This window comes from Electrophorus electricus, chromosome 14, assembly GCF_013358815.1.
Source record: "Electrophorus electricus isolate fEleEle1 chromosome 14, fEleEle1.pri, whole genome shotgun sequence".
Classification (NCBI taxonomy): domain Eukaryota; kingdom Metazoa; phylum Chordata; class Actinopteri; order Gymnotiformes; family Gymnotidae; genus Electrophorus; species Electrophorus electricus.
In genome coordinates, this window is record NC_049548.1 from 18,806,193 (window position 1) to 18,830,196 (window position 24,004).

Here is a 24,004-nt window from a genome sequence, read left to right on the forward strand (position 1 = left end):
TCGAGTTATATCTGCAATACCGGCTTAACCTTGCAGAAGACGTAAAACATAGGACAATCACTTCAAACGTACTAACTGAGTAACGCAAAGAACATAAACCAACTTTGGACGACATATCTTGGCGTAACGTAAACTATAGTGTTGGCAACCATACTCCCATCGCACTGAGATTTCGTCCGGAACCATCCTACCTGTTGCCTTCTGAGTCGCAGGTGGCCCAAGTTACTGTACCTAACCTTCGTCCAATCAGCAAAAGATTAACGGCCTAAAATGGCGCGATTCTCAATACGTTTATTCATCCCAACATTTCGAGTGCCGTCCAAATCAAACGGTCACTTCAAAGTTAATGATCTATTTAACAGCCGGCCTAGTCATCAATGGACAAAAATTAGAAAAACGCAAAATAATCATAAATAGATGGAGATTTTAGTGTTACACTTTTTTTTATTACAAACTGAACAGTCTAAAAATTAAAAAGTTCCTTGCCACAGGAAGAAAAAAATCGAAATCAATTGCCCTAAATAAATTATTCTGCTCCGAGTTACAAAATAGTACACAAAAGTTAAACATGTAGACACAAACAGGAGAAAGTAAACAAACACGGTAATCTGAACAAACGTAACGAAAACAGAAGAAACGGAGATTCAGATGAAACGCCCAATATATTTAAAAAGCCTCGCGCTATTTATACCCTATGGTACATGCAATTATCTTGTTTCCGAATGAAAGTTAAATGGGCGGTTGTGAAAATGACTAAAGGGGATATTTTGCTTAAAAAAACAAAGAAACATTAAAAATGTGTCAACAGAATGATAAATACACAATAATTACTAAAAACATCAATAATGCACTATTAATGCACATCTTCCTCTTCAGCGTCATCCTGGGATAAAAAAAAAATGGAAGAAGGGAGTGATTTGGGAGTTTGAGAGATACAAATTAAGTTTAAAGATACAGTAGAATAAACTGAATAAATCAACACAGTATGACATCATCCCTACCTTGATATCCATTCCCAAAGAATCCCATCAGGTTATATTTACTCTCCTTTGAACCTAAAGAGCAAATATTTAATACATCAAAATGATAAAACAGTCACTAGCTACTACATGTAAAACACGCTCTGGTTTTTAGAGATTTTATTTAGTTCAACATCATGTTTCCTGTGTGTTTATTCTTATAGCCAATACCTTTCAAACTCATAAATGAGTGAAAGTACAAGATGAATGCAAGGTGAGAAATCAGACAACAGCAAATGCTGTGTGATGTCTGTTTCAAGCCCAGTGTGATTAGGTATGTCAGTGCTGGGAAATCATCACACTGTGCTGGACATGGACATGTCCAACTGCAGTGCACCACAGTCTTGCGTGCAGCCTGACATGTGTGGACATTTCAAGGAAATTGCAATGGCATGAGAAGCAAGCAAAAAGCCAGAACTGTATGAGGACTCATGAACTTAGTGTACAGTGTGAAGACACCTCCTGTCTCACTGCACTTCACCCAGACAGTTGGGCTTAATTAACAGTTAGAACCTGGTACCTGGTACCGATTACCCACTGTTGATTTTTTTATAAAAGCTCCCACTAACAATCCACTTTAACAGCTCTTGGTGATTACATAAAAGCTGTTAGTAAGGGAATTTTGGAAAAATAAGGAAAATATGGAAAAACTGATTTTTGAAAATGTAAGCTTAACTTTTAAGGACCCCTGTTCTCTCACCCTCATCCCTCCCTCCCCCTCCCCCTCTCGCATCCCTCCCTCTCCTCCTCCTTCTCTCCCTCCCCCTCCCGCATCCCTCCCTCTCCTCCTCCTCTCCCTCCCCCCTCCCCCTCTCGCATCCCTCCCTCTCCTCCTCCTCCTCTCCCTCCCCCCTCCCCCTCTCGCATCCCTCCCTCTCCTCCTCCTCTCCCTCCCCCCTCCCCCTCTCGCATCCCTCCCTCTCCTCCTCCTCCTCTCCCTCCCCCCTCCCCCTCTCGCATCCCTCCCTCTCCTCCTCCTCCTCCTCCTCTCCCTCTCGCATCCCTCCCTCTCCTCCTCCTTCTCTCCCTCCCCCCTCCCCCATCCCTCCCTCTCCTCCTCCTCCTCCTCTCCCTCCCCCCTCCCCCTCTCGCATCCCTCCCTCTCCTCCTCCTCTCCCTCCCCCCTCCCCCTCTCGCATCCCTCCCTCTCCTCCTCCTCCTCTCCCTCCCCCCTCCCCCTCTCGCATCCCTCCCTCTCCTCCTCCTCCTCCTCCTCTCCCTCTCGCATCCCTCCCTCTCCTCCTCCTTCTCTCCCTCCCCCCTCCCCCATCCCTCCCTCTCCTCCTCCTCCTCCTCTCCCTCCCCCCTCCCCCTCTCGCATCCCTTCCTCTCCTCCTCCTCCTCCTCTCCCTCCCCCCTCCCTCTCCCTCATCCCTCGGCTCTCATCTCTCTCCTGTGGTGGGGTACCTGTCCACGCTGTGCTCTGCGGGTGGGAGTGGACTTGGAAGGGCTGCAGTGTGTGGGTCTGCTCAGGGGCGGTGGGCTGAAACGTGACAGGAGGCGGCACTCCCGCCTGAGAAGGTGCCAGAGAGGAGGTCACCTCTGGGCCGGCCTCGGACGGGCCTGCCATGACCACAGGCACAGCAGTGGGCGGGAAGGAGAAGCCATCGAGAGAGAGGCCGTAGACAGCCGGAACCAATGAGGGAACAGCTGGGTCGATGGGAGCAGGGCCAGTGGGCGGAACAGCAGGAAAAGAGATGACTGAGGAGGAAAGGAAGGAAGGCACAGAAGGACAACAGTGAAAAGATAAAAAGAAGAGCGTGTGTGAAAGAAAGGGATTAATAGAGAAGTGAAGAGTGAGGTGTAGGAAAAGCATGAGAGAAAAGCAGAGAACAAACAGTATGGTTACAGATAATAAGCAAAGAAGCGTAAGCTCAGAAAAATGAGGCTGCTTAGCTGACAGAGGTGGAGTGTGCGCATGTGTGTATACCATTGCACTTTATGTATACATATTCCTGCATTCATAAGGTACATAATTGTTTATGTAAATATACACAATAAGAGAAATATGGTGTTTTTTTTGTTCATTTACCCTCTGCTTGTACTCCAATTGCTCCTGTTCCTGTAAGAAAGTACACAAGATTAGTTAACTACAGACACTGTTTAAAAATGCATTAACAATTGCTACATATTAGAACATTCAACCATGAAGAGAATTAAAGGTGCAATAATATTCTCATATGCACTTATAAAATGATTAAATTATTGCCTAGTTTACATGACTAATGACAGTACAGAAGCAGAAAGTAATGACACTCCAACCACCTTTAAACAGAAAGGGATTTTCCTTGCTAAAGGACTTAGATTTTTTAGATCAATTTGTTAATTACAAACATTTAAAAATATTTTCTATATAAATATAAGAGATATCTAAATGCCCTTTTCAATGGTAGATCTGCTTTAGACCAGAAGGGGCGCTCTATCACATAACATTCACTGTGCAGTACAAGTTAGTTCTCATAAAACTCTCCGGAAAATTGTGCTGGCCACACATTTAAGCAGGATACTGGTTATTTTCACAATAAGGAAGAGGCACAAGTCACAAATTGGTCATATCAGACAGCCATATCAGACATATCTAACAGCCAAATTAAACAGTCATGTCAGACACACTTTCACATGTTGAAAAATGGACTACAGGTACCAAGAGTGTGTAAGACCTTTTAAAATCAACAGAAAAAGCTTGAAAACAGTAGAAACAACTCTGATATTTCAAATAAAGAACTGTGACACAAACATTTGCACATCTGTGTACACTCACACACACAGTCCATACCGTATTTGTCCGTTTTGACATTCCGTTCTCCGAATCCATCTACAATTCCCATGTTATGCTGTGGAGGGATCTCCCGTTCTCCTGGATCACACACACACACACACACACACACACACACACACACACACACACACACACACACACACACACACACACACACCTCATGGTGTCTGATAGGAACTGCACAAAAATCATTACTGAATTCTCCCAACTGGTTCCACATGCAATGTCTACTTTAAAAGGTGCTATGTGCAACATGCAACAATTCAAATCCTATAAGAAGTTAATTAAATTATACATGTGTGATCTGGTCTAATATATTCAAAAGTGCCTTTATTCTCTCTTTTAGCTTTAAAAGTACAACAGTGAGGAATGCCTACTAACCGAACTGGTCTACAGATTTCACCCCGTCGATCTGAGGCCCAGGGGCCAGAGGTTCATATGGCAATGCTGCAAACACATCATGACATTAAAGTGAAGAATTATGGGACATCATGAACGCAGCCTTGATGAGGCTGAATAAACAATAGTGGGGAATAAGGAAACACACCAGGCTGATCAATGGACTTCCCATCCGTCACTGGACCAAGAGCATCAAAGGCCAGAGCCGGATTACCTGCCAAACAGAGGATTAAACAATGAGATGGCAAATTGTGGTCTCTGTTCATTTTAACAACCCACCAAAATTTCAGATCCAAATGTTTGATTTCCAAACATTGTGAAGGGATTTCAGTTGTAATGACTCTCATATCATTTTTATGACAAACTTGGGCATCTTCAAACGGGTTCTTACCATACTTCACACCTGATTTAGTATCACCACCAAGGCTCACAGACTCAGGACTATAAGGTACAGCAGGTGGGCCTATAATGTGAGAGAGGTACATCATACTGAGGTATATCATACTGAGGTATATCAGAAGCATGTCCCTTTGATGTTTAAAGGGTAACTGCATGCTATTTCCCAGTATTGCCAGAGTCTCACCATATTTCCCAGTATTCCCAGAGTCAGACCCTAGACTGGCACCATAGGGCAGTCCTCCTACTCCTGGACCACAGCCCAAGGAAGAGAGTTCACAGAGAGACCATTTTAGCACTCATGAACGAGACAAGAGAGTTGAAAAAAAGGCAGAATGACACAGGGAACATTGGTTTGGTCACCGTAAGTGCCAGAGGGTGTAGTATCACCACCATGGCCCCCATACTTTAATCCGCCAAGCCCTGAGGAGACACATACAGCGAACTTAAGAGAGTCAATTGTAAATTTCTTCTATTTTTATTTATTTACTGCATGGACATGTAATTTGAGTGAGACTCAAACAGAACTTGCTCATCAACATTATGTATACATTTATAAATGCTTATGTCAGTCACAGGCATAATACTACCTCCAATAATCTCTGCTGCCCACAAATTATGTACACGAGCATTCAGAAATGTCTAGATAATGACTGAAAAGCATATTATGCATGTGATATGAACATCTTGTGAAGTCCTCAAGTAGAAATTATGAAATCTCAATTTAAACTAAACCGTCGCTGTAATGTCTGGGTTAAGAATGTAACTGACATACCATATTTGCCAGCAGTTTGGGGAGGCAAGCTGAGCTCCTGAAGTTGTGACCCAAATGGGCCACCATAGCTTCCTGCTGGTTTAGACCCAAATGGGCTACCATAGTTTCCTGCTGGTTTTGACCCTAATGGGCCACCATAGTTTCCTCCTGGTTTAGATGCAAATGGATGAGCTCCATAGGGGTTGCCTGTGGTGAAATAAACAAGTATGACCACATATGACAGCCATAAAGCACACCCACCATACCACGGACACGCATGCAACATTGGTCTTCGTAAAAACACACAGATGGAAACGCAAGACAGAGGGTACCATATCTGCCGTATGGGTCAGGGCTGTATCCCACTGGAGAGCCAGCAAAAGGCAGACCACCGACGCCTGCTAAGAAACGAGAGAGACAGAAGTGTAACCCTGGGAGAACAACGCAGACCAATGCCTTTTACAGCAGGGTGTTCTGAGGGCAACCTTCTCACCATATTGGACCTGAGAACTCAATTCTGAGCCTATGCCATTTGGCTGAGCACCGTAAGGCACACCCATCAGAGTGGGAGACAGGTGTTCTGAATCAGCCAAGCAGCTATTAAAACACGGCCTTTTTTTTAATTTGCCCCATTATCGAACAAAGACAGCACAAGCCTCTCAGTAAAAAACAAAATGAGGGTGTGAATATTGGTAAACACAAACATTTAAAAATAATTCTCATAAAATATTTTAAAATATAATTGTAACATGCTGTGTGAACGTACCAAAAGCACCAACAGATTTTGCTCCAGGACCGAGTTCAGTGGTCTGGGGTTCGGTCTGACTGGTTCCTGTTTCAAAACAAGAGTCAGACTGTCATTCTGCAAAGAGCACACTAAGGCCCTTCACAAAGTGCTGCTACATGCAAACGTTACTGTCCAGGCTGGCAGCCATAACAAGTGCTCTGTTGTATGGTAGCAGACCTCTATGAAGATACACATGTAAGGCATCATATACCCCTCCAATATTAGGAAATCCAAAAAAAGCGTTTTCACAGAGATATGCCCAGGGGGAGATGATGGGATGAAGAATGAGAACCCAGCTGGACAGACAAGGTCATCAGCCCACACAAAGTTTTAAAGAACCTGAAAGTCCTAACAGCACGTCAGGCCAGGATGAAATGCATGAAGAAGGAGAGGTGCGTCATGCACAGGTTCCAAGCCTGGGAGGACACGGGTTCATCCTGGGCAGAAATCATCCCACAGAGTCCAGTCCCTCCATATACCACAACCTCCCAATGCCTGCATAATAGTCCAGTGCATAACATTGGCTCAAGTGGCCTCCAGCCAGCATCAAGGAAAAGTGGATGAAGTTTGATGATGTTTAGGACATCCATTGCTTATTACTTATTTTATTCTTTATTGTTTATATTGTTCCTGTTGTAGTGTCCGATGTCGACCAGAGGACGATGGGCCCCACCTTTGATTCTTAGTTCCTCTCAAGATGTCTTACTCTTGCTGTAAGGGAGCTTTTCCTTGCTACAGTTGCCTTATATAAATAAACCTGATTTTGACTTAAAAAGATGGACAAGACCAGGCTACCAGGGGGTTCGAGGTCTTAATATACACACACACTGCTTTTGTATGTGGTGCCCAAAAGAACAGCAGAATCTTTGGAAAATAAGGTCAGCAGCTATCTGCAGAGATGACTTGGTGTGCCCTGCAGTCTATTCAACTGTTGCCATACAAGGCAATGCAACAGCCTGCAGCTTCCACTCAGTTGCCTTGCTGAGGAGTTTATGGTGTTGCAAAATATGTATACTTCAGTATAGGGACTCCAGGGATGCCAACGAAGCATTAGCCAGGATTGAGGTGCAGACAGGCAGGAAACAGAGTTGAAGCACAAGCGGTGACTGAGCTTTCCTGGATTCAAGGTCAGCAATGAGCAAAGGGTAAATAGCCACTTGATCCAAGGTGAAGTGTGGGCAGGTGTGGAGGAGGTGCACACCAGAAGGATGGTAGAAATGGGACAGCAAGGAGCATATGGGCCAAATGGGAAAGTATACTGCATGAGAAGATTACCTGGGATAACACCTGGCAGGCAGACTTTCACCGCATCAGATTCTTCATCCAAGCTAAACAAATCCTGTAAAACGTCTTGTCTGAAGCAAGAGCAATACTTCCTCCTGCCCTCTATGTGCTGAAAGAGGATCCCTGGAACACTTTCTAAGGAGCCTTTGGAGATGGGAGTTTTGTTTTCACCAAAACCAGGTGCTCAAGGCAATTTCAAAGAGTGTAGCCACAACCATTAGCAGCAGTAAGAGTCAGCAACGGCAATAGACCAAATGTGTAAAAGCTGGTGAAAAGCCCAAGCCCAAAAGCCTCTGACTGGCAACTGAAGGTTGGTATCGACAATCAGTTAAAGTTCCCAGCACATACAGCAACACAGTTATGTCCTGATTTAATCCTCACCACAGAGTCTACTGAACAACTGGTCATTCTGGAACTGACTCTACCCTTGGAAGATGGAGATGGAGGAGGCCAATGAGAGGAAGCACATCAAGTATCAGGAGCTGGTGGAAGCGTGCAGAAGCTCACTTTTAGCCTGTGGAGGTGGGCTGTATAGGCTTTGCAAAGCTCTAATCCTACTTGGTTTCACCAGGAAGGCAAAGAGGAGGTCCACAAGATCCATGACTGAAGCTGCAGAAAGGGCCACTCGGTGACTTTGAAACAAGAGGGCAGATCCACGGGTGACTGAAGATGAGACAAGGCTGGATCAACTGAGTGAGGTTGTCTGATGTTGAAACACCCAAAACACCCAATGATCCTAGGTCACATCACTGATGATGCATCTCAGTGCACAAGAAAGATGAATTTAGCCCTGTAACTCAGAGACCTACCCACACCAGGCCAATATATATCCCCTATTTGGATAAAATACTCATTGAGTATTATTGTGTAACACACACACACACCTTTTTTAAACATTTGTGTCAATTAACACGTGTAGATATGCTTACCTTTGATCGCCTCTGCAACACCGGCTTGAACTAGAGGATTCAAAAACAATGGAAATTTAAGCAATTAAATATTGAAACCCATCGATGGATTGCTATTTACCATTTTAAAAATGTTAATACAAACCACACTGTCATAATGCCTTACCATTTCCATAGCCATAGCCAGTCCCTGGGAGAAGCCCTTCTCCATTAAAGCCTAAATACAAATATAGGACTGTTTATTGTAACAGTTCAGCTTGTAGCATACTTGGACCTAGCTGCAGTGTCTACCCTCACTACTCTTTCTTTACTGTAACTGACACTTCTGCTAAGTCATGACAGAAAACAGGAAAAATTATTTTACAGTGTTCCCTGCTAAAAGCTGACTCGGTTCTGTAGTACCCCACCCACCTTCAGAGTGACGAGGAGAAGAGCGGAGGGACAATTTTGAGACTGGGTCAAATTCTGTTTCTTTGTTATTTGTTTGTTAGCTCACGTGAGTATGGCTAGTACAATTAATAAAGAGTAATGTGAATGCCAGTTAGAAAAATAATTTACCCAGCTGTTTGGGTTTGGCTCCATATCCTCCAAAACCTGTTAAATGTGGACAATAGTAAATAAATGAAAACAACCATAGTATTACATTACACCCTGAGGTCCTATGACTGTACAGCATCCTCGTTAGAGGAACGTTCATTAGCATTAGAAGAATCCTCATCCAAACCATAGTAATGTGCCTAAACATACACAAATGCTAATGCTTCCAGGCAAGGTGACTTTTCATTCACCTAATTAGCATAGTTTAGCTTAGATAGCCTTGTGAAGATACTAAAATAGTAGAGGGTTGGTTGTCATCATGCAAATCTAACAGTAAATCCTACACTTTAGCCTACCTTGCCCTTTGTTCAGTGTTTTGCTATAAGAAGGATCTGCAAGGGGGCCAAACCCTGTGTAGAGACACATGTGACATCAGCCTCAGCAGAGTCTACCTCACCTTTGGCAATGCACAATCCTAGAAGTACATTTCTACAGCCTCTGAGACAAGAAAAGGTAATTAAGCATGTCATGTTGTGAGATGATACTTGGCTGTATATCAGGCCAGTGGTCATCAACCCTGTTCCTGGAGAGCTAGGATCTAGTTCTAGATTTCAAGATGGGGGTTGGACCCAAACTCTTCAGCATGGTAATTCTCCAGCAGCAGGTTTGGTGACCATGGTACTAGACCATTAGCCACTTTCTGTAGGTGTTGTGAATGACATGTCTAGGCTACTTTATGAAAAACACAGGATAGGCTACATATGGTCATACTTATAAATATACACATCTCACTCTGGATAAGAGCGCTTGCCAAATACTGTAAACGTAAAAGACTACCGAAGTAAAGCTGCCACAGTTTTCACATGCCACCGAACACCATAAAGCATCTCATTTACTGTATTTTGGCAGATGTTTATATCTGGAGCAACCCTGTAGGCCTTTATCTATGGTAGGTTCTGACCCTAACCCTTCATCAGCAGTAGGTTCCATCAGCATGGCAGCATTGTTGGCTGGATGTTTGGGGTGGTGAATAATTCACAGCCTAACAGTGACTGACACCAATACCCACTACCATGCTACTACCATGTCAGTATCGCTGACTGAGAAAGGTCCACCACCCAAGTAATATCCAGGCAACAGTTGTCATGTGGTGAGAAACTGACCAGTGAGAAACAGTGTAGAAAGACACTGCTGAACAGTGTCTGGAAAGGTCTTTACCTTCTCAATGACATGCATACATCATAGTGGGTGGGGTTTACCTGGTTTAGAGGCTTTGGCTCCTCCACTGTTTAGGTACCATGCTGCAGGACCATATCCTGTGAATCAAACACATAATTACTATTAAACACAGTTACTATTTAAAAAAAATAAAATAAAATAAAAAACAATGGAACATCAAAACAAGAAAATATAGCAAAAAAGTTTTGAAATTACAGCTACCAAAAGGCTCACACATAGAAACAATACAAATGACTAAACATTTCACTTCCCCTGTACCAAAATTATTTTTCACACAGTTTCACAAGTGAATAGTAACAAGTGATCCCTTAGTTAACATTCAAACCTTAACTGATAATTAGAAAATTTTGTACATCTTAAGGTTTCTGTACACTACTTCCTCAACTGGTTCCTCATGTGGAAATTTTGAAACACAAACTCAAGGAATCCATGCAAGTTCACTTAGTTTGCAATCATATAGTATCATTAAAAGAGGCAAACCCTTACACACAACACACATTTGCATGTTAATTCATCTTACCATGCCAAGTTAAAATGAACCATACACACAGGAACATGCTTTTTAAACGGAATTGTTATACTGAAACTCAGTTGTGGACAACAAAGATTAGAGGAATAAAACTTTTTTTTTACTTCTACTTTATGACCGTTACAAAAAGAGATGACCATAAAACGTCCATAGTAGACAGTAGAAGAAAACATAACAGTCAAAAAACAACATGCAAGTTTTAGTAGGGTTTACCAAGATAATGAGTAACGTGCAGCATTTACCAGCACTCGGAATCTTAGTCCATTGTCCAGACACTCCTCCAAGTGTACAATCTGCACAAAATTCATTTCGAGTCTTGTTACCAATGTGCATGCCTTTCTTTTCTGGCCATTTCTGTTTCTGTGTTAAAACTGGTTGCGAATTTGGTAGGTGAAATTTGGAATTACCAGTTTGTGCAGGCTTCGTGCCCTGCCTGTTAGGCTGCATTACACCTGCCAGCTCTGAAAAGGACAGAGAGAATAAATTATGATGAAACGACAATAAAAGTAAAGTCTATAGATGCAAAAACAGACGCGGCGACATGATCCTCAGTTTGCACCTATGAGACGTGAAGGTCAAACATGATCTATGAAGATCAGTCCAGCTAGCTGAGTAACAACGCTCCAAGTCACCACCCCCATATTAGCACATCATTCTTGTTTATCAGCAAAGAAGTTCATTCTAGGAGTTTGTCTGCAGTTGCATTAACTTTCAACATTTACCTGTCTCTTTGGATGATTCCGCATTTAGAAAGTCTTGTAATATATATTTTTTGTTTTGTTTTGTTTTATTTATTTAGAAAATGTCATATCATTACTTATTTTAGAAATAATCATTAGTATAAAGATGTATGAAGTGAAGGATTTATAAAATGTCAAAATTAAAAAAAATAATAATAATTTTAAATAAGATTTTTGCCAAAGTCCAACACAGAATGAAAACACAGCTTAGTCTATGCCCGTATTTAGGTCCTGATCTTTAAGGCAGAACACAAACAACTGAGGGAACCTGAAACTAGACAAGGATTAAACACATAAACCCACAGCATTCATTCACCCAACTAAAGAATGGATTTGGCCAACCACAGCAGAGATTACCCAACTCAAAATGGATCTGGCCAACCACAGCAGAGATCATCAAATTATTTCTTAACTGGTTCAGCAATTGGTAAGAAGCCTAAATAACTAGAATTACAAAGGAGCAAACATACCCCAAAAGGGAAGACAATGAGTGTAAAAAGTGTTAGCAAAATCTGACCCGCCCTGACTACCAAAATATACCAAAGCTGTCACTCCTTTATGCCTACAGCTAAAATTCTTTGTTATTGAACATATTGTATATTATGTTTCATTTAAAACACTGAATTCTGTCAAATACTAAATGAAGTATGTAATATTGAGTATACGTCTGTTGATTTTATACCCACAACCCCTTTTTAGTTAACACATTTCACTTGCGGAATTTTTTAACTGACATCTAAATAGTTACATTTACCAGGATTTGCCCCTTTCAGTCCATCCAGTTGAGCCATAGTCTGGGCTGGTCCCACTGGTACTAGAGGATACTGGGTCTGTGGTGGGACTGGTTCTGACACTATAGGCTTCAGGCCTTTGCTTGGTGCAGCTCCTGTGGACGGCATGGGCTCGGTGGGCCGGGGCAGCTCGGACTGGGGCAGCACTGCTGCTGGTGCAGGGGCGTATGGTTTTGGACCTTTTCCCTGCAGGAAAACTGGTGCCTGCTGGGCTTCGGCAGGTTGTAGGGGCTGGGAATTGGGCTTCTGTGCTTTCGCCTGGGGAACATATGGGAACGGAGCTGGTTGCACTGGCCTGGTGGGGATGAGGCCTGCAGTGTGGAATGGAACCTGTCCCTGTGAGATAGGCAGCACTGGAGCAACTGGTTTGGGAAGCTTGCTCTGGGGACGCACGCGTGCCAACCCTGGCACCGCCGGCCTGGCAGGCTTTTCCTGGGGGACACGCCCCGCAAGCTCTGGCACTTCACTGTGCAGAGTCAAAGGAGCCTCCCACGTCTGAGGCTTTGGACCCTTCTGATTGGTCAGGAGCGATGCGACTCCGGCAGTAGGCCAGGCGGTTAGAGGGACTCGGCCAGTAGGCTCAAGCTCAGCAGGTGCAGCAACTCCTTTGGTGTATGTGGTCACTGAGTGATGCCTCGGGGTTTCAGGGCCTAGACTCACTACTTTAGGTCCCTTGTTTCCAAAGCCTGAAAATCAATGGAGATGGCCAAAAATAAATTATTATTATTATTTTTTTTTTTTTAGCAGATACTGAAGTCCATAACACATTTGAAGAAATATATAAAGTACAAAGCATATGCAGAGAATACATATTGTTGCCATCCGTTTACATTTATTAAACTGAGTACTGGCAACTCAGACAATCGCAGTCTCAAAACTGCATTGCCCTTGACCTCTAACTGACACTCAGAAAACACTGGGATGGAGTGCTATGTTTGTTAGGATTGTTGATATATTACAGAGCTTGATCTGCCTGTGCGATGAGGATTTACCATTGGGCTTGATGCCTGCTCCTGTGTTTGCTCCAGTTCCAGCAGCAGCACTCATCCCTAGGCAGGAGATCACACATGAACCAATTCTTCTACACACAAGCTACGACGTTCATGCCATCTTCTCTGACAGACAGAGCTAGTGTGATCAGACTGAGCTGGTTTACCTGGTTTAAAGGCTTTAGTGCCTACACTGGGATAAGATCCATATCCTGTGAGACGCAGAGAAATACAGAATTAGATCCTGATCTTAGCTGGCTAAAGATTGCTTTATAAGTATCTAGCGAATTCCCTGAATACAGATTCAGTACCTAAATTTCTGCTCTTTTCTGTGATTATGCGTAGAACATATAAAGTAAAGCAGTGCATATTCACCATTGGGTCTGGGTCCATAATCAGTGGGCACACCGCCATATCCTAGGATAACAATGCATCCGACAGCATAAATGTGGAAAATGGTTTCAAGTATGTTTTATCTCAGAAATATTTTTGAATAGACCAGATTGAAACAGTGTACCTGCTTTTAGTCCTTTAACGCTTCCTGCATTAGCATACCCCCCATGTCCTGTTTAACACAACACATTCACTTTGAAGAGTGGGATGAATTTGACTAGACATTTAAAATACCTTTGTACATAAGAAGACTCTATTTAATAATAATGTAGTTGGATATATTTAACAATACAATGTTAATAATGTAATTTACCTGTCCATCATTAACTGTAATACATATGACTGGCCTTAACTGTGATTTACCTGGTTATGTATAGTTGTAAATTACCATCATTGACTGTTATTTGGACTTGAAGCTCAGAAAGGACAAGGAGCCAAACCCAAAATGATATTTTAGACAACATTGGAGATGGGAAGAGGGCTGTAACTAAATTACCTGGCTGTATGCAACTGTCAGTTAACTGGCTGTAATTAAGTGCAGTTTACCTGGTTGTAATTAAGTGTAATTTACCTGGCTTGGGCCCTTTGTTGGCTGCTGCAGACACTCCATACCCTGAAGAATGATGTTGAGTAATTATAGCACCTCGTTAAACAGAGTGAATGTGCAAATTACGAGAACGCAGAGTATAACTGGGAGTATAACTGGGCAAGGGAAGCTCAGCAGTTAAAAGGTACTGTACTGGTAATCTGGAGGTTGCCAGTTTAAGACCCACCACTGCCAAGGTACCACTGTTGCGTCCCTGAGCAAGGCCCTTAACCGTCAATTGCTCAAGTTGTACTTGGTACAACTAAGTTGCTTTGGATAAATGTGTGCGCTAAATGTCAGAAATGTAAATATTAAAACATCCTTACCTGTAGGTTTAGCTCCTTGTGAATTCAATGTACTAACTCCAGTACCATAGCCTAAAGAAAATCCACAGTACAGGAACACGGTTAAATATTCCTGTTACCATATATATATATATATATATATATATATATATATATATATATATATATATATATATATATACACACACACACACACACATACACATACATATACACACACACACACACTGCAGATCAATTTCCTAAATGTCAAGGTCACTGTCTAGTCCTATGTAAATTTAACCTAACAGAAGTAAAAGAGCAATATTTTAAACTTATTTCATGAGTTGTATATATTCTAAAGCACAGTATAAAAAATTTAAATGAGAACTGAAAAAGAACACTGATCAAATTTAGAGAACACTTTCAGATACCTGCAAGTTATTGGTGTTAATCTGACACCTGGTTCTAATTTCCTTAATTATCTGACAAACCCTATTTAATTGGCAGCCTAACGTTCCAGTTTTCACTGATTTTGCAAGATGGTGAGCTGTTCCAAAGTGACTGAAACCCACTGGCAGTAGGTTGTCTAGAGGAAGACCAAAGGCGTGAACCGATCAGCCATAGCAAGGGAAGCTGGTTGTTCCAAATCTGTGATTTCTAGACTATTGCATTTTTACATCATCACAAACTTATTCAAGTCCCCCAAGAAGGCTGGTCATCCACAAAAGACAAATGCAAGCGAGGACAGGATAATGCAGAGAATCTCCATGGGTAATCGGTTCAATACTGCAGCTGGAATTGCTCACTGGTTCAGCATTGAACAGGGTAAGGAGCTGTCTCGTCATACAGTGTCTTGATGTTTAAGAGCATTTGGATTGAAAGCCCACTCTGCAGTGACCAAACCTCTCATAAGCAGAAAGAATCAAAAGACTAGACTAACCTTTGCTGAGGAACATGTTGTGTGGACAGAGAAGTGGTCCAGAGTTCACTTTAGTGATGAAAGCAAGTTTAATTTATTTGGGTCTGATGGGAAAAATTGTTTGTCGACAAACTGGGGAAAGACTGAACCCAAAGTATGTAAAGAAGTCAGTGAAGGGTAGAGGAAGTGTCATGGTTTGGGAAATGTTTTCGGCAGCAGGAATTGGACCTCTCGCACAGCTACATGGCAGAGTGAATGCAAGTGTGCATCAGATCCTTCTGCAACATGTGGTTCCTTCCTTGCGTTCATCACTCAAATCAACCAGCAATTTTCATGCAATACCCTCTGTCAAAACGGGTAAAGCAGTTCCTTGAAACTGAAAACCATGGAAACAATGAAATGGCCAGCCCAGTGTCCTGATCTAAACCCAATAGAAAACCTTTGGAAAATCCTTGGTCACAAAGTTATGGTCAAGAAACCAGCAGTCACTGAACTGTGGAAGAGACTGCATGAAAAGTGGACCAAAGTCACCCCATAGCAGTGTGAGAGGCTAATGATGTCCTGAACTCATTCAAAGCAATGGCCTGCAAACTTCCTACTGATTGGTGACTGTTACCTTCAGAAAAATGAGTTGTAATTTTTCTCTGTGCTACAGTCATTGCTGTTGTCTAATTTTGCTCATGGCGTTTTCTGCTAAATAAAGGTTTTGTTGAAATACTTTGGTTAATTTGCAAAACACTGTTCTAGTGGCATGGTATACCCCTAACAAAAAATCCTTCAAATGTTGACCAGTGAAGATTACATTATTTCTGAAAAAATCAAGTTCATAAATTGTTCTCCAATTTAGATCATGTATGTAGCATATTATGGACACATTCATATTCTAGAAATATTTAACAAAATGCCTATTGTCCTTTGCCCATCTCTAGTTTTGTCTAAAGTATAATTTACCTTTGGTTTTGGCTCCTTGTCCAGTCCCATAGCCTGGAAAAAATGTATCATTTTTAATGCTAAAATATAGGTGCTCTGTTCATTTTAAGGCAACATAAACATGTATCTAGTATATGAATACATAAAATTACAGGTGATGGAGTGATTCATTACCAGGTTTGGCAGGTTTTGCTCCATTTGCATATCTTCCACCTGTGGAGCAAAACAGCAGCTGAAAATGTGACAAACTGTGACAAGGTGCTGGGAACATTCTCTTAATGTCTGTGTAAGAGGTCGAAGGAGACTAAACTCACCCAAACCAGCACCAACAGGGGTGTGTGCAGCCTGTCTGCTTCTGTAGCCTTCAGACACAGTGAATAAACATAACTACACACAAAACATGGCAAGCCATAATATCAGACCCACTGCTGCAGTGAATCTGGATTACGAATTGTGCTAGTATGCATTATTATTAAACTTACTTCCAAAGGAGGGACTTCTGTAGCCAGATCCATTAGCAAAGCCTACAGTTAGGAAAGCAATGCTTTAATTGGTTGTCTGATGCTTAAACGTAATGTACCAGTCATTGATACTGAAGGTGCTATAGTATCTGCATTTATTTCATATAGAAATATACTGTTGCATTCACCTCCTTTTTGTTTGGTAGCTAGCTGGGGCACCATTCGAAAGCCTGTACCAATTCCACCTGAAACATCAGTTTTTTTTAAAAAAAAGACCACAATCGAAATGAGTGACTATGAAGTCAATTATTAGACTGATGTCAGTATGGTGTGTATGTATATAGATGTGTGTGTGTGTGTGTATATATATATATTAAAAAATGATAAACAGTAATTTTGGGTATTATGGGGGTGCAGATAATTCCTGATTTAAATTTTCCCCCATCATACCGTATGAAGGCCACCCTCCATATCCAGGCTTGTTGGGCTTTAATGCGGAGCCACCTGTAATACAAAGGGAAATATATGGATGATCTCCTTCAATCATACCACAGGGAAATGACCTAAATCAATTAATTAAATAATTGATTAATTAAAACATACCCACATTTTTTTTTAACACACTGGCTACTCAAAGTAGTCACCTGTGCAATTACTTTATTAATTAACAAACGGGTTTAACTGCATTTCCCTTAAGTGCAGGAGGTGCTGCCCTGTTACCTGTGAAGTAAACACATTCTCATGTAGCATGAAGCCCCAGATACAACTGGCACTAAGAGTTAATAGCTAAAACATCCTGTCCTCTGTTCGTGTGTGTGATGGAACTTCATATTAGAACTATTTTACACGTTATCATAATTGAATAGCGAATAGTTTAGGTAAAATGGTAAAGGCGCAGCACTGCGTGCAGATGTTTACAAACATGAAACTTTGCATTCACCGTTTGCTATGGCTCCATTTCCCAGGGCAGCAGGTGCTGTACCCAATCCTTTGGTTAACATTTTTCCAGAACCTGTTAAGTAGTTATTTTATTATTTAGACGCTAAGTAGCCATTTATTTTGTGTCAACAGCAATACATAAAACATTTGAAATTAATTACAAGTTACAATTGAATGTCACAGCCCATATGCTGCATTATATATTAATAAATAACTCATTATAACACAATATATGCCAATTAAAACCACATTATAATTAATAGTTCCCATTAGAAAAAATACAAACCAATATAGTCCTATAAAACCAAAACTTTATTTTATAAAGTATGGCTACAATTTTGATTTATCAAAAATTACTGGACACTCTTGAAATAATTTGAGTTTGCAGGAAACCCAGAAATACACAGTAGACACCCTGACTGTATAAGATTTACCACTGGGCTTGCCACCATTAGCGGCAGCTTGTGCACCATAACCTGCGAAACAAAGATTTAAGAGAAGTGGATTTATACTTTTCCACCTCACCATTACTGAAGGGCACAATTCTGAGTGTCTGTGGTTAAACACACCATTGGCTGCTGCACTGTTACCAGGCAGTTGGGAATGTGCAACTCCGTGACCTGGTTAAAAAAAAAAAAAAAGCAATCAGCAGAATTATATCATTATTTACCTCTAGTTAACTTGAATTTAGAACGTCTTTTTTCCAGTAGATTGCAAAGCCTGTTTCCTAAATGTTTTCAGTAAATGGCAACAGTTTAAAACAGAACAGACAGAATTATATGTAATTTTCTGTGTCGGAGGCTTTCAGCTCCAGTCCTTGAATCCAAAATCCAGTACAATCACTGGTAGCTGATTTATTTCATAGGATCCAAATCATAGCCATCTCAGTCCAGGTGCTGCATGTTCTCCAACTTTACCTGGGAGCCAGGTGGGAGCGCACATTTGGCCTACTGCTTGTATTAGCTGTTCAGTTACCTTCCAGTGATTACAAAAATGACCAGAAACTGGACTCTGGATCCAGAACTGGACAGGTCTGTTCAACATGCTCAAAGTTCTCATGAGAAAACACATGACGTGTTGTGCGTTTCATTGTACTTTGGCTCACCAAGTCCTTTGAACCTGGAAGGGTGAATGCTGGCTGCCTTTGACCACAAGCCATAACCTAAACAGCCAGTGTAACCACAGTTACTCTCTGGAATGTTCTTCACATATACATACACATGGTTCCAGGTTCAGAACTGAAGTAGAATAATGTTACCTTTTAATGGCATTGACTCTCTACCCGCAGCACCACCTAGAGGTTTATACCCTGAAATAAAAACAGGGAAATAATTTCACTGACAAATTAACCTAAGGATTAAAAATTATTAACAGGTTAAGGTACAGAAAAGAGAAGCATGAAAAGGTGTTTATCTTCAGTGTAAAACAAAACAAAGCAATTATTACATGTTACACAAGGAAAGCCATGGTCCTTTTAGTTTCTCTTAAAGCTCTAGTTAAATATTGTTTAATAATGTCATAATGGCAGCCCTAGGCAGACTGTTAAAACAGCACAGCATCTAACAGAACTGCTTTTTCGACAGCTGCCAACCGGAAAGGTCTAGGTAACGAACCTTCCAGAGAGTCTCGACTGGTCACTATGAAAACCTAAAACAGACAGTGCTCTGCGTCACTGTGCTAGTGGCCAAATGCCTCGCACATGTGGAATAGAAAAAAGAAGGAGGAGGTCCAGTGGGACCGAAGTGACCAAAGCAAGCGGCGCCATCAATGGCTGACTGTGCGGGGGGAATTAACACCTCACTCTCACAGCTGGACGTCACATTTAGATGGGCACCGTCACCAATGGCTGACCTGCTTTGATTTGGTAGCGAGAAGCCCCGAGTAAGGGGGGGAGGGGGGTTGGGGTGGAAGGAAGGCACTTGTTTCCCCAAACAAAAGTGCGGCTGTCAAAAGCTATGCACAGTTCATTTCGGATGTGTATAGATTTTGGTTTACTCCAGGCTAATCATTTAATCTGATTATGGCATTTACTGCAAACCTTGCTTATTTTTCCAGAAGCCCAACAAGACTAAAATCAAATACATTAAACAAATACCAGCCATATAAATAAACGTTAATACCTTTACACTGAAACATCAGTCAGTACAAGGGCAAATAATTCAAGGAACGATTCAAGTGAGTAGCACTCAAATAAAAGACTCAAGCTACTGAAGGGTTAAATACACCCTCAGACACCAGGGCTACCACCCTCGTGTACCTGTAAGACCACTGACAGACAGCACAATGTGACAATCAGATCAGCATCTTAAACCTGCTGCTTCCACTCTCACGGCCAACAGCATGGAACGGACACAAGACAATAAAATCCAGCAGTATAAAACAAAATACCACATCTGATTAAGCACCTCTTGAAAAGAATAATGCCATTTTCTTAATAACAATAGTATAAAAAACAAATATTTCTCCAGGATCATTATTGCAGCTCTTCCTTTAGGATTTGTGATCGTCCCGTTTGTACACAAAGTACTGAAGGATAAAATGATCATAACGTTTGCTAACGTGCCTCGGCTTGTAACAGGGCTCCATGCACGACGTCCGATGCACTTACCTGTGCCTCCCTGAAGCGTTAGCCTGGCCAGCCAGAGCAGCAGGACCGTCCTGAGAAGTGCCCGTCCCAGCATCGCAGACACCTGGGGCAGAAAACCAGCGAAGAGAGGCACGGGGCAATACAGGGGATGGATCACGGTGGCTCCAGAAGAAAATGCTTTCGACAACTTTATAAACCGTAAGCCAAGAGCACCTCCTCTTTGGGACACACCCCCCTGCGTGTGCGCACACAGAATGAAAATGGCCATCAACCCCTCACCCGCCCACTCAGTTCTGGGCTGTACACAAAACCCTCTTGCTAGCCTGTAGTGCTAGACACACAGAAGCTAAATAATTGGGCTCTTAAAGGGCATTAACACACACACACAGCTGGCAAGGAGGTGATGGGGCAGAACTGGAGGAGGTTTGGGATCATCATCATCATCATCATCACACCACATCCAAACAACACAAGCTGTGTAATGCTTTTTGAATTACAGTGGAGAATATACAAGGGCATGTGTGCTGGTTTAAGACATTACGAATCATTTTCTACATGAGCTTTGTTATTTTATTCAGTAATTTATAGATCTTATTATTAACTGGACACCAAAAGACTTCTAAAAGCTTTATTTAATAAAGTCTACCAAGTAGTTTTGGAACAACCAAAGCATGCGGGATTTGACTTCATGACATTATTCTCCAGGGTTCTGAGTTTTGAAACCATCATTCTATTTACATCAATCAAAAAAAAAAAAAAAAAAAAAAAAAAAAAATATATATATATATATATATATATATATATATATATATATATATATATATATATATATACACACACACACACACACATTCCTACAAATTATTTGAAATGTATGAAGTTGTGTAGAAATCTTTTTTTAAAAGTTTTTAAAAAGATCTCATTAAAAACAACGATGCCAAAGTTCTACAGTAGTGTAATTCTATTTATTACTATTCCTATAGTTTCGACAAAGCATACCAGTGAAAGGGACATTGAACTGCAGGCATTTAATCACAAAAGAACCTTTACACACACACACACACCCCCCCCATATGCAAGACATTAACACAGTAACACATCGTAACAAACATTTGGAGTACAGATGATGGTTTTTTTTCTCAGCATGGGTTTCTGGGATCCTTTCACTCTGATGTTGCACAAGTTCAGACTGATGGAACTGAGGTATGTTATGATTACTTCCCTCCGGATGGAGGGCAAACAGGGAGAAGTCCACTCAGCTCCAGTATCCCAGCACTGGTCTCAGCAAGCTGAGGAAAACCCCCTCCGGAGTTCTGCTACCACTACTTGGCATGGCGCTCCAGTCTGCTTGAAGACAGGCTAGACATTTAAATCACATACCCAGTGAAGTCCTATAAAACCAACTCTCAGACAGACGCTAGGTAAACACAATCGTACATCACTCACGTGGTAATAGCGTTGACAAACAATACACAAACACGTGCCACTTTTCTCTCTCAAGATGTTAGCACTGCAAAGCGGTGAAGCTGGTCCAGAAATAACTGACATTTTATTGTGTAGGGGGAGAGAGAGAACTTTTCTTAAGCTATGCAATACTGAGAGAGAGAGCGTGAGAGAATGTTGAGTAGTCAGAGCTCTACTGATAAATTAAAGTTACATTTCTGTCCAAAATACTCACTGTAATAGCAGTTATTCACTGTAATGTCCTGTTATCATTTAGGATGTCGATAATGGAGTAACTTTTCTACACATGAACCTAAATGACTGAAATTAAGCGAAGTACAAAAAGCACGTAGTTGAAAATGCAAGTAGACAAACAAAAATCCTTTTATCCCAATGAGGTCGGCTTCAGAACGTTCTTTGGACCCATGTGGTCATCTTCCACAGCAAGTGGGGAGTTTCCATGACCTCACCTGCTATCCATGCACTAATGGGAGCTGTACGGAAGAGTGAGAAGAGCAGGACAGCCATCTCACCTCTGGCTGACATTCCACATCCTCCACCTAACCCCCACCCCTGGGTAGAGCACAAGGGTCAAGGAGAGTTTAAAGCTTGGACTTTAACCTCTGAACTTTCCCTCCGAAACCTCTTACATGCTCATCTTTCATACAGAACTCGCCGTCTCACAAAACACCCACACATCCACCAGTCAGACTCCTCCGATACATGCTCAGCTTTCATACACATCTCCCTGCCTCACAGAATTACCCACACATCTACCAGGCCGACACCCTCAGGTACACCCTACCAGGTAGACCCCTCAGGTAGTCTCCTCAAGAAAGACGAGACAGCAATTTGTACAGCATTTTTTATACAGTGGAAATTCAAACACAAAAATAACCAAATAAGATTTTAGAGTGCACCGAGGCACTAAATCATGAAAACAAGGGAGTGCATCACCAGAGAAGATCGAAGATGCAGACTGTACAAAGGAGCCTCTGAAATAATCCAGCACCTGTAGACATCTAATTGGCAGAGATCATCTACATGAACACATGCAAGGCTTATGCTCGACACCCCAAGCCCAAACAGGATGAACATCAAAGGGGTAGAGATACTCCAAGACCAAGACACATATACAAGTAGTTTAAATCACTGACACGGTGATGGATAATAGAAACAGCAGTGGTACTAGATATGGTCATCACAAGCGATGCAAAAACGCAACGGAAAAACACGAAAAAAAGAACAACAAATCAAGTACCGAAAGATGAGAGACAGAATGTGGAAAGTTAACAAGGTTGTCTCAGCGGCAACAGGGATACTTGTGGCTGTGATCCTCAAGTTGGAGGGAAGAACCCAACAGATCCAAAAAACAAGGACATCAGTCTCAGTCCCGAAACCACCCACTGGAAGGAAGAGGCGCAAATGTACACACACACATCCATTTTGCCACGTAGAGGATATGTTACACATGCCTACCTTCACGGCTCTTTAAAAAAAAGCTTCAAAAGCCTTCCATACATAACTATTATTAGCAGTCACACAGACACAGGAACATTAATATAAGCAGACATTTTATTGTATGTGTAGACCTTCCTCACCGACAGGTTCTCTGGGTCAGCACGCACACGTTTAGCGTATGGTAATATGCCAGGCATAGTAAAGAAAAATAATGTTAACCCTTTCATTTCTTACAGCTGCCAGTTGTGTTGGTCTCTCAGTGGCGGCAGATATTCTGATTCAGTCGCCCTTTCCCCTCAATATAGATACTCGTTTCAAAAATGCCAATTTTAGGAGGCTCAGGTTTCAGTAACATTTTATATGAAAGTTGTTTCAAAACTGAAAATTCAGCCATAAATTCCATTTAGGCATTTATGAATTAACAGGTAGTCGTCAATACTAGCTGTAAACAGATGCATTCAGAAATAATTTCATACAAACGGGAGCTATTTTGATAAACAAAATGGTAAAGGCCATACTGCAGTATGTACTCAAAACGGTGTTTTTACCAAAAAAAAAAAGCAGCAAAAACAATAAATAGAAGAATGAAAGAGAGACTAGCAGCAGTGGACATCCATCCCCATTCAGCAATGGGGAGTTTATGGGCCAGGGCCGAGTAGGTTGACAGGATGTTAACATCTGTTTAAACGCTCCATGTAGTGTACTGAAAACCGGCTGCGAGAAGAATAGTCAGTCTCAGACACGCATAGCTAAAATTTTATTATATAGATATATAAACAAAATCTATATCTATCTTTCTGAACATACGAGGCTGTTCCGTGACCCTGCCCATCCCTTTGTGCAGGAA

General features: G+C 41.7%; 1 protein-coding gene and 3 long non-coding RNA genes across 4 annotated transcripts; all 4 read right to left on the bottom strand.

Annotated features, from left to right (window-relative positions):
• Positions 1–487: 487 nt before the first annotated feature.
• On the bottom strand, positions 488–13,358 carry cmn (calymmin). Its single transcript, XM_027009186.2, has 22 exons — positions 13,319–13,358; positions 13,155–13,211; positions 12,126–12,848; positions 11,039–11,092; positions 10,874–10,924; positions 10,123–10,179; positions 9,220–9,273; positions 8,885–8,920; positions 8,493–8,543; positions 8,348–8,377; positions 6,114–6,179; positions 5,680–5,748; positions 5,369–5,554; positions 4,957–5,016; positions 4,781–4,843; positions 4,589–4,660; positions 4,346–4,411; positions 4,180–4,245; positions 3,796–3,876; positions 3,052–3,081; positions 1,002–1,055; positions 488–883 (listed from the first exon to the last, which is right to left on the bottom strand). Exons 2-22 carry the CDS (start codon positions 13,207–13,209, stop codon positions 879–881), a joined length of 1,929 nt encoding a protein of 642 aa, XP_026864987.2. The 5' UTR covers positions 13,210–13,211; positions 13,319–13,358; the 3' UTR covers positions 488–878.
• A 311-nt stretch (positions 13,359–13,669) lies between these two features.
• Positions 13,670–14,497, bottom strand: LOC118242409. The gene is made up of 3 exons (XR_004776843.1): positions 14,457–14,497; positions 14,116–14,157; positions 13,670–13,716 (listed from the first exon to the last, which is right to left on the bottom strand). It is a non-coding gene; the product is annotated as an uncharacterized LOC118242409 (long non-coding RNA).
• Positions 14,498–16,917: 2,420 nt separating this feature from the next.
• Positions 16,918–17,738, bottom strand: LOC113576846. The gene is made up of 3 exons (XR_003410560.2): positions 17,668–17,738; positions 17,178–17,231; positions 16,918–16,972 (listed from the first exon to the last, which is right to left on the bottom strand). It is a non-coding gene; the product is annotated as an uncharacterized LOC113576846 (long non-coding RNA).
• Positions 17,739–18,244: 506 nt separating this feature from the next.
• LOC118242408 lies at positions 18,245–20,369 on the bottom strand. The gene is made up of 4 exons (XR_004776842.1): positions 20,275–20,369; positions 18,925–18,975; positions 18,772–18,828; positions 18,245–18,286 (listed from the first exon to the last, which is right to left on the bottom strand). It is a non-coding gene; the product is annotated as an uncharacterized LOC118242408 (long non-coding RNA).
• Between the last annotated feature and the right edge of the window lie 3,635 nt (positions 20,370–24,004).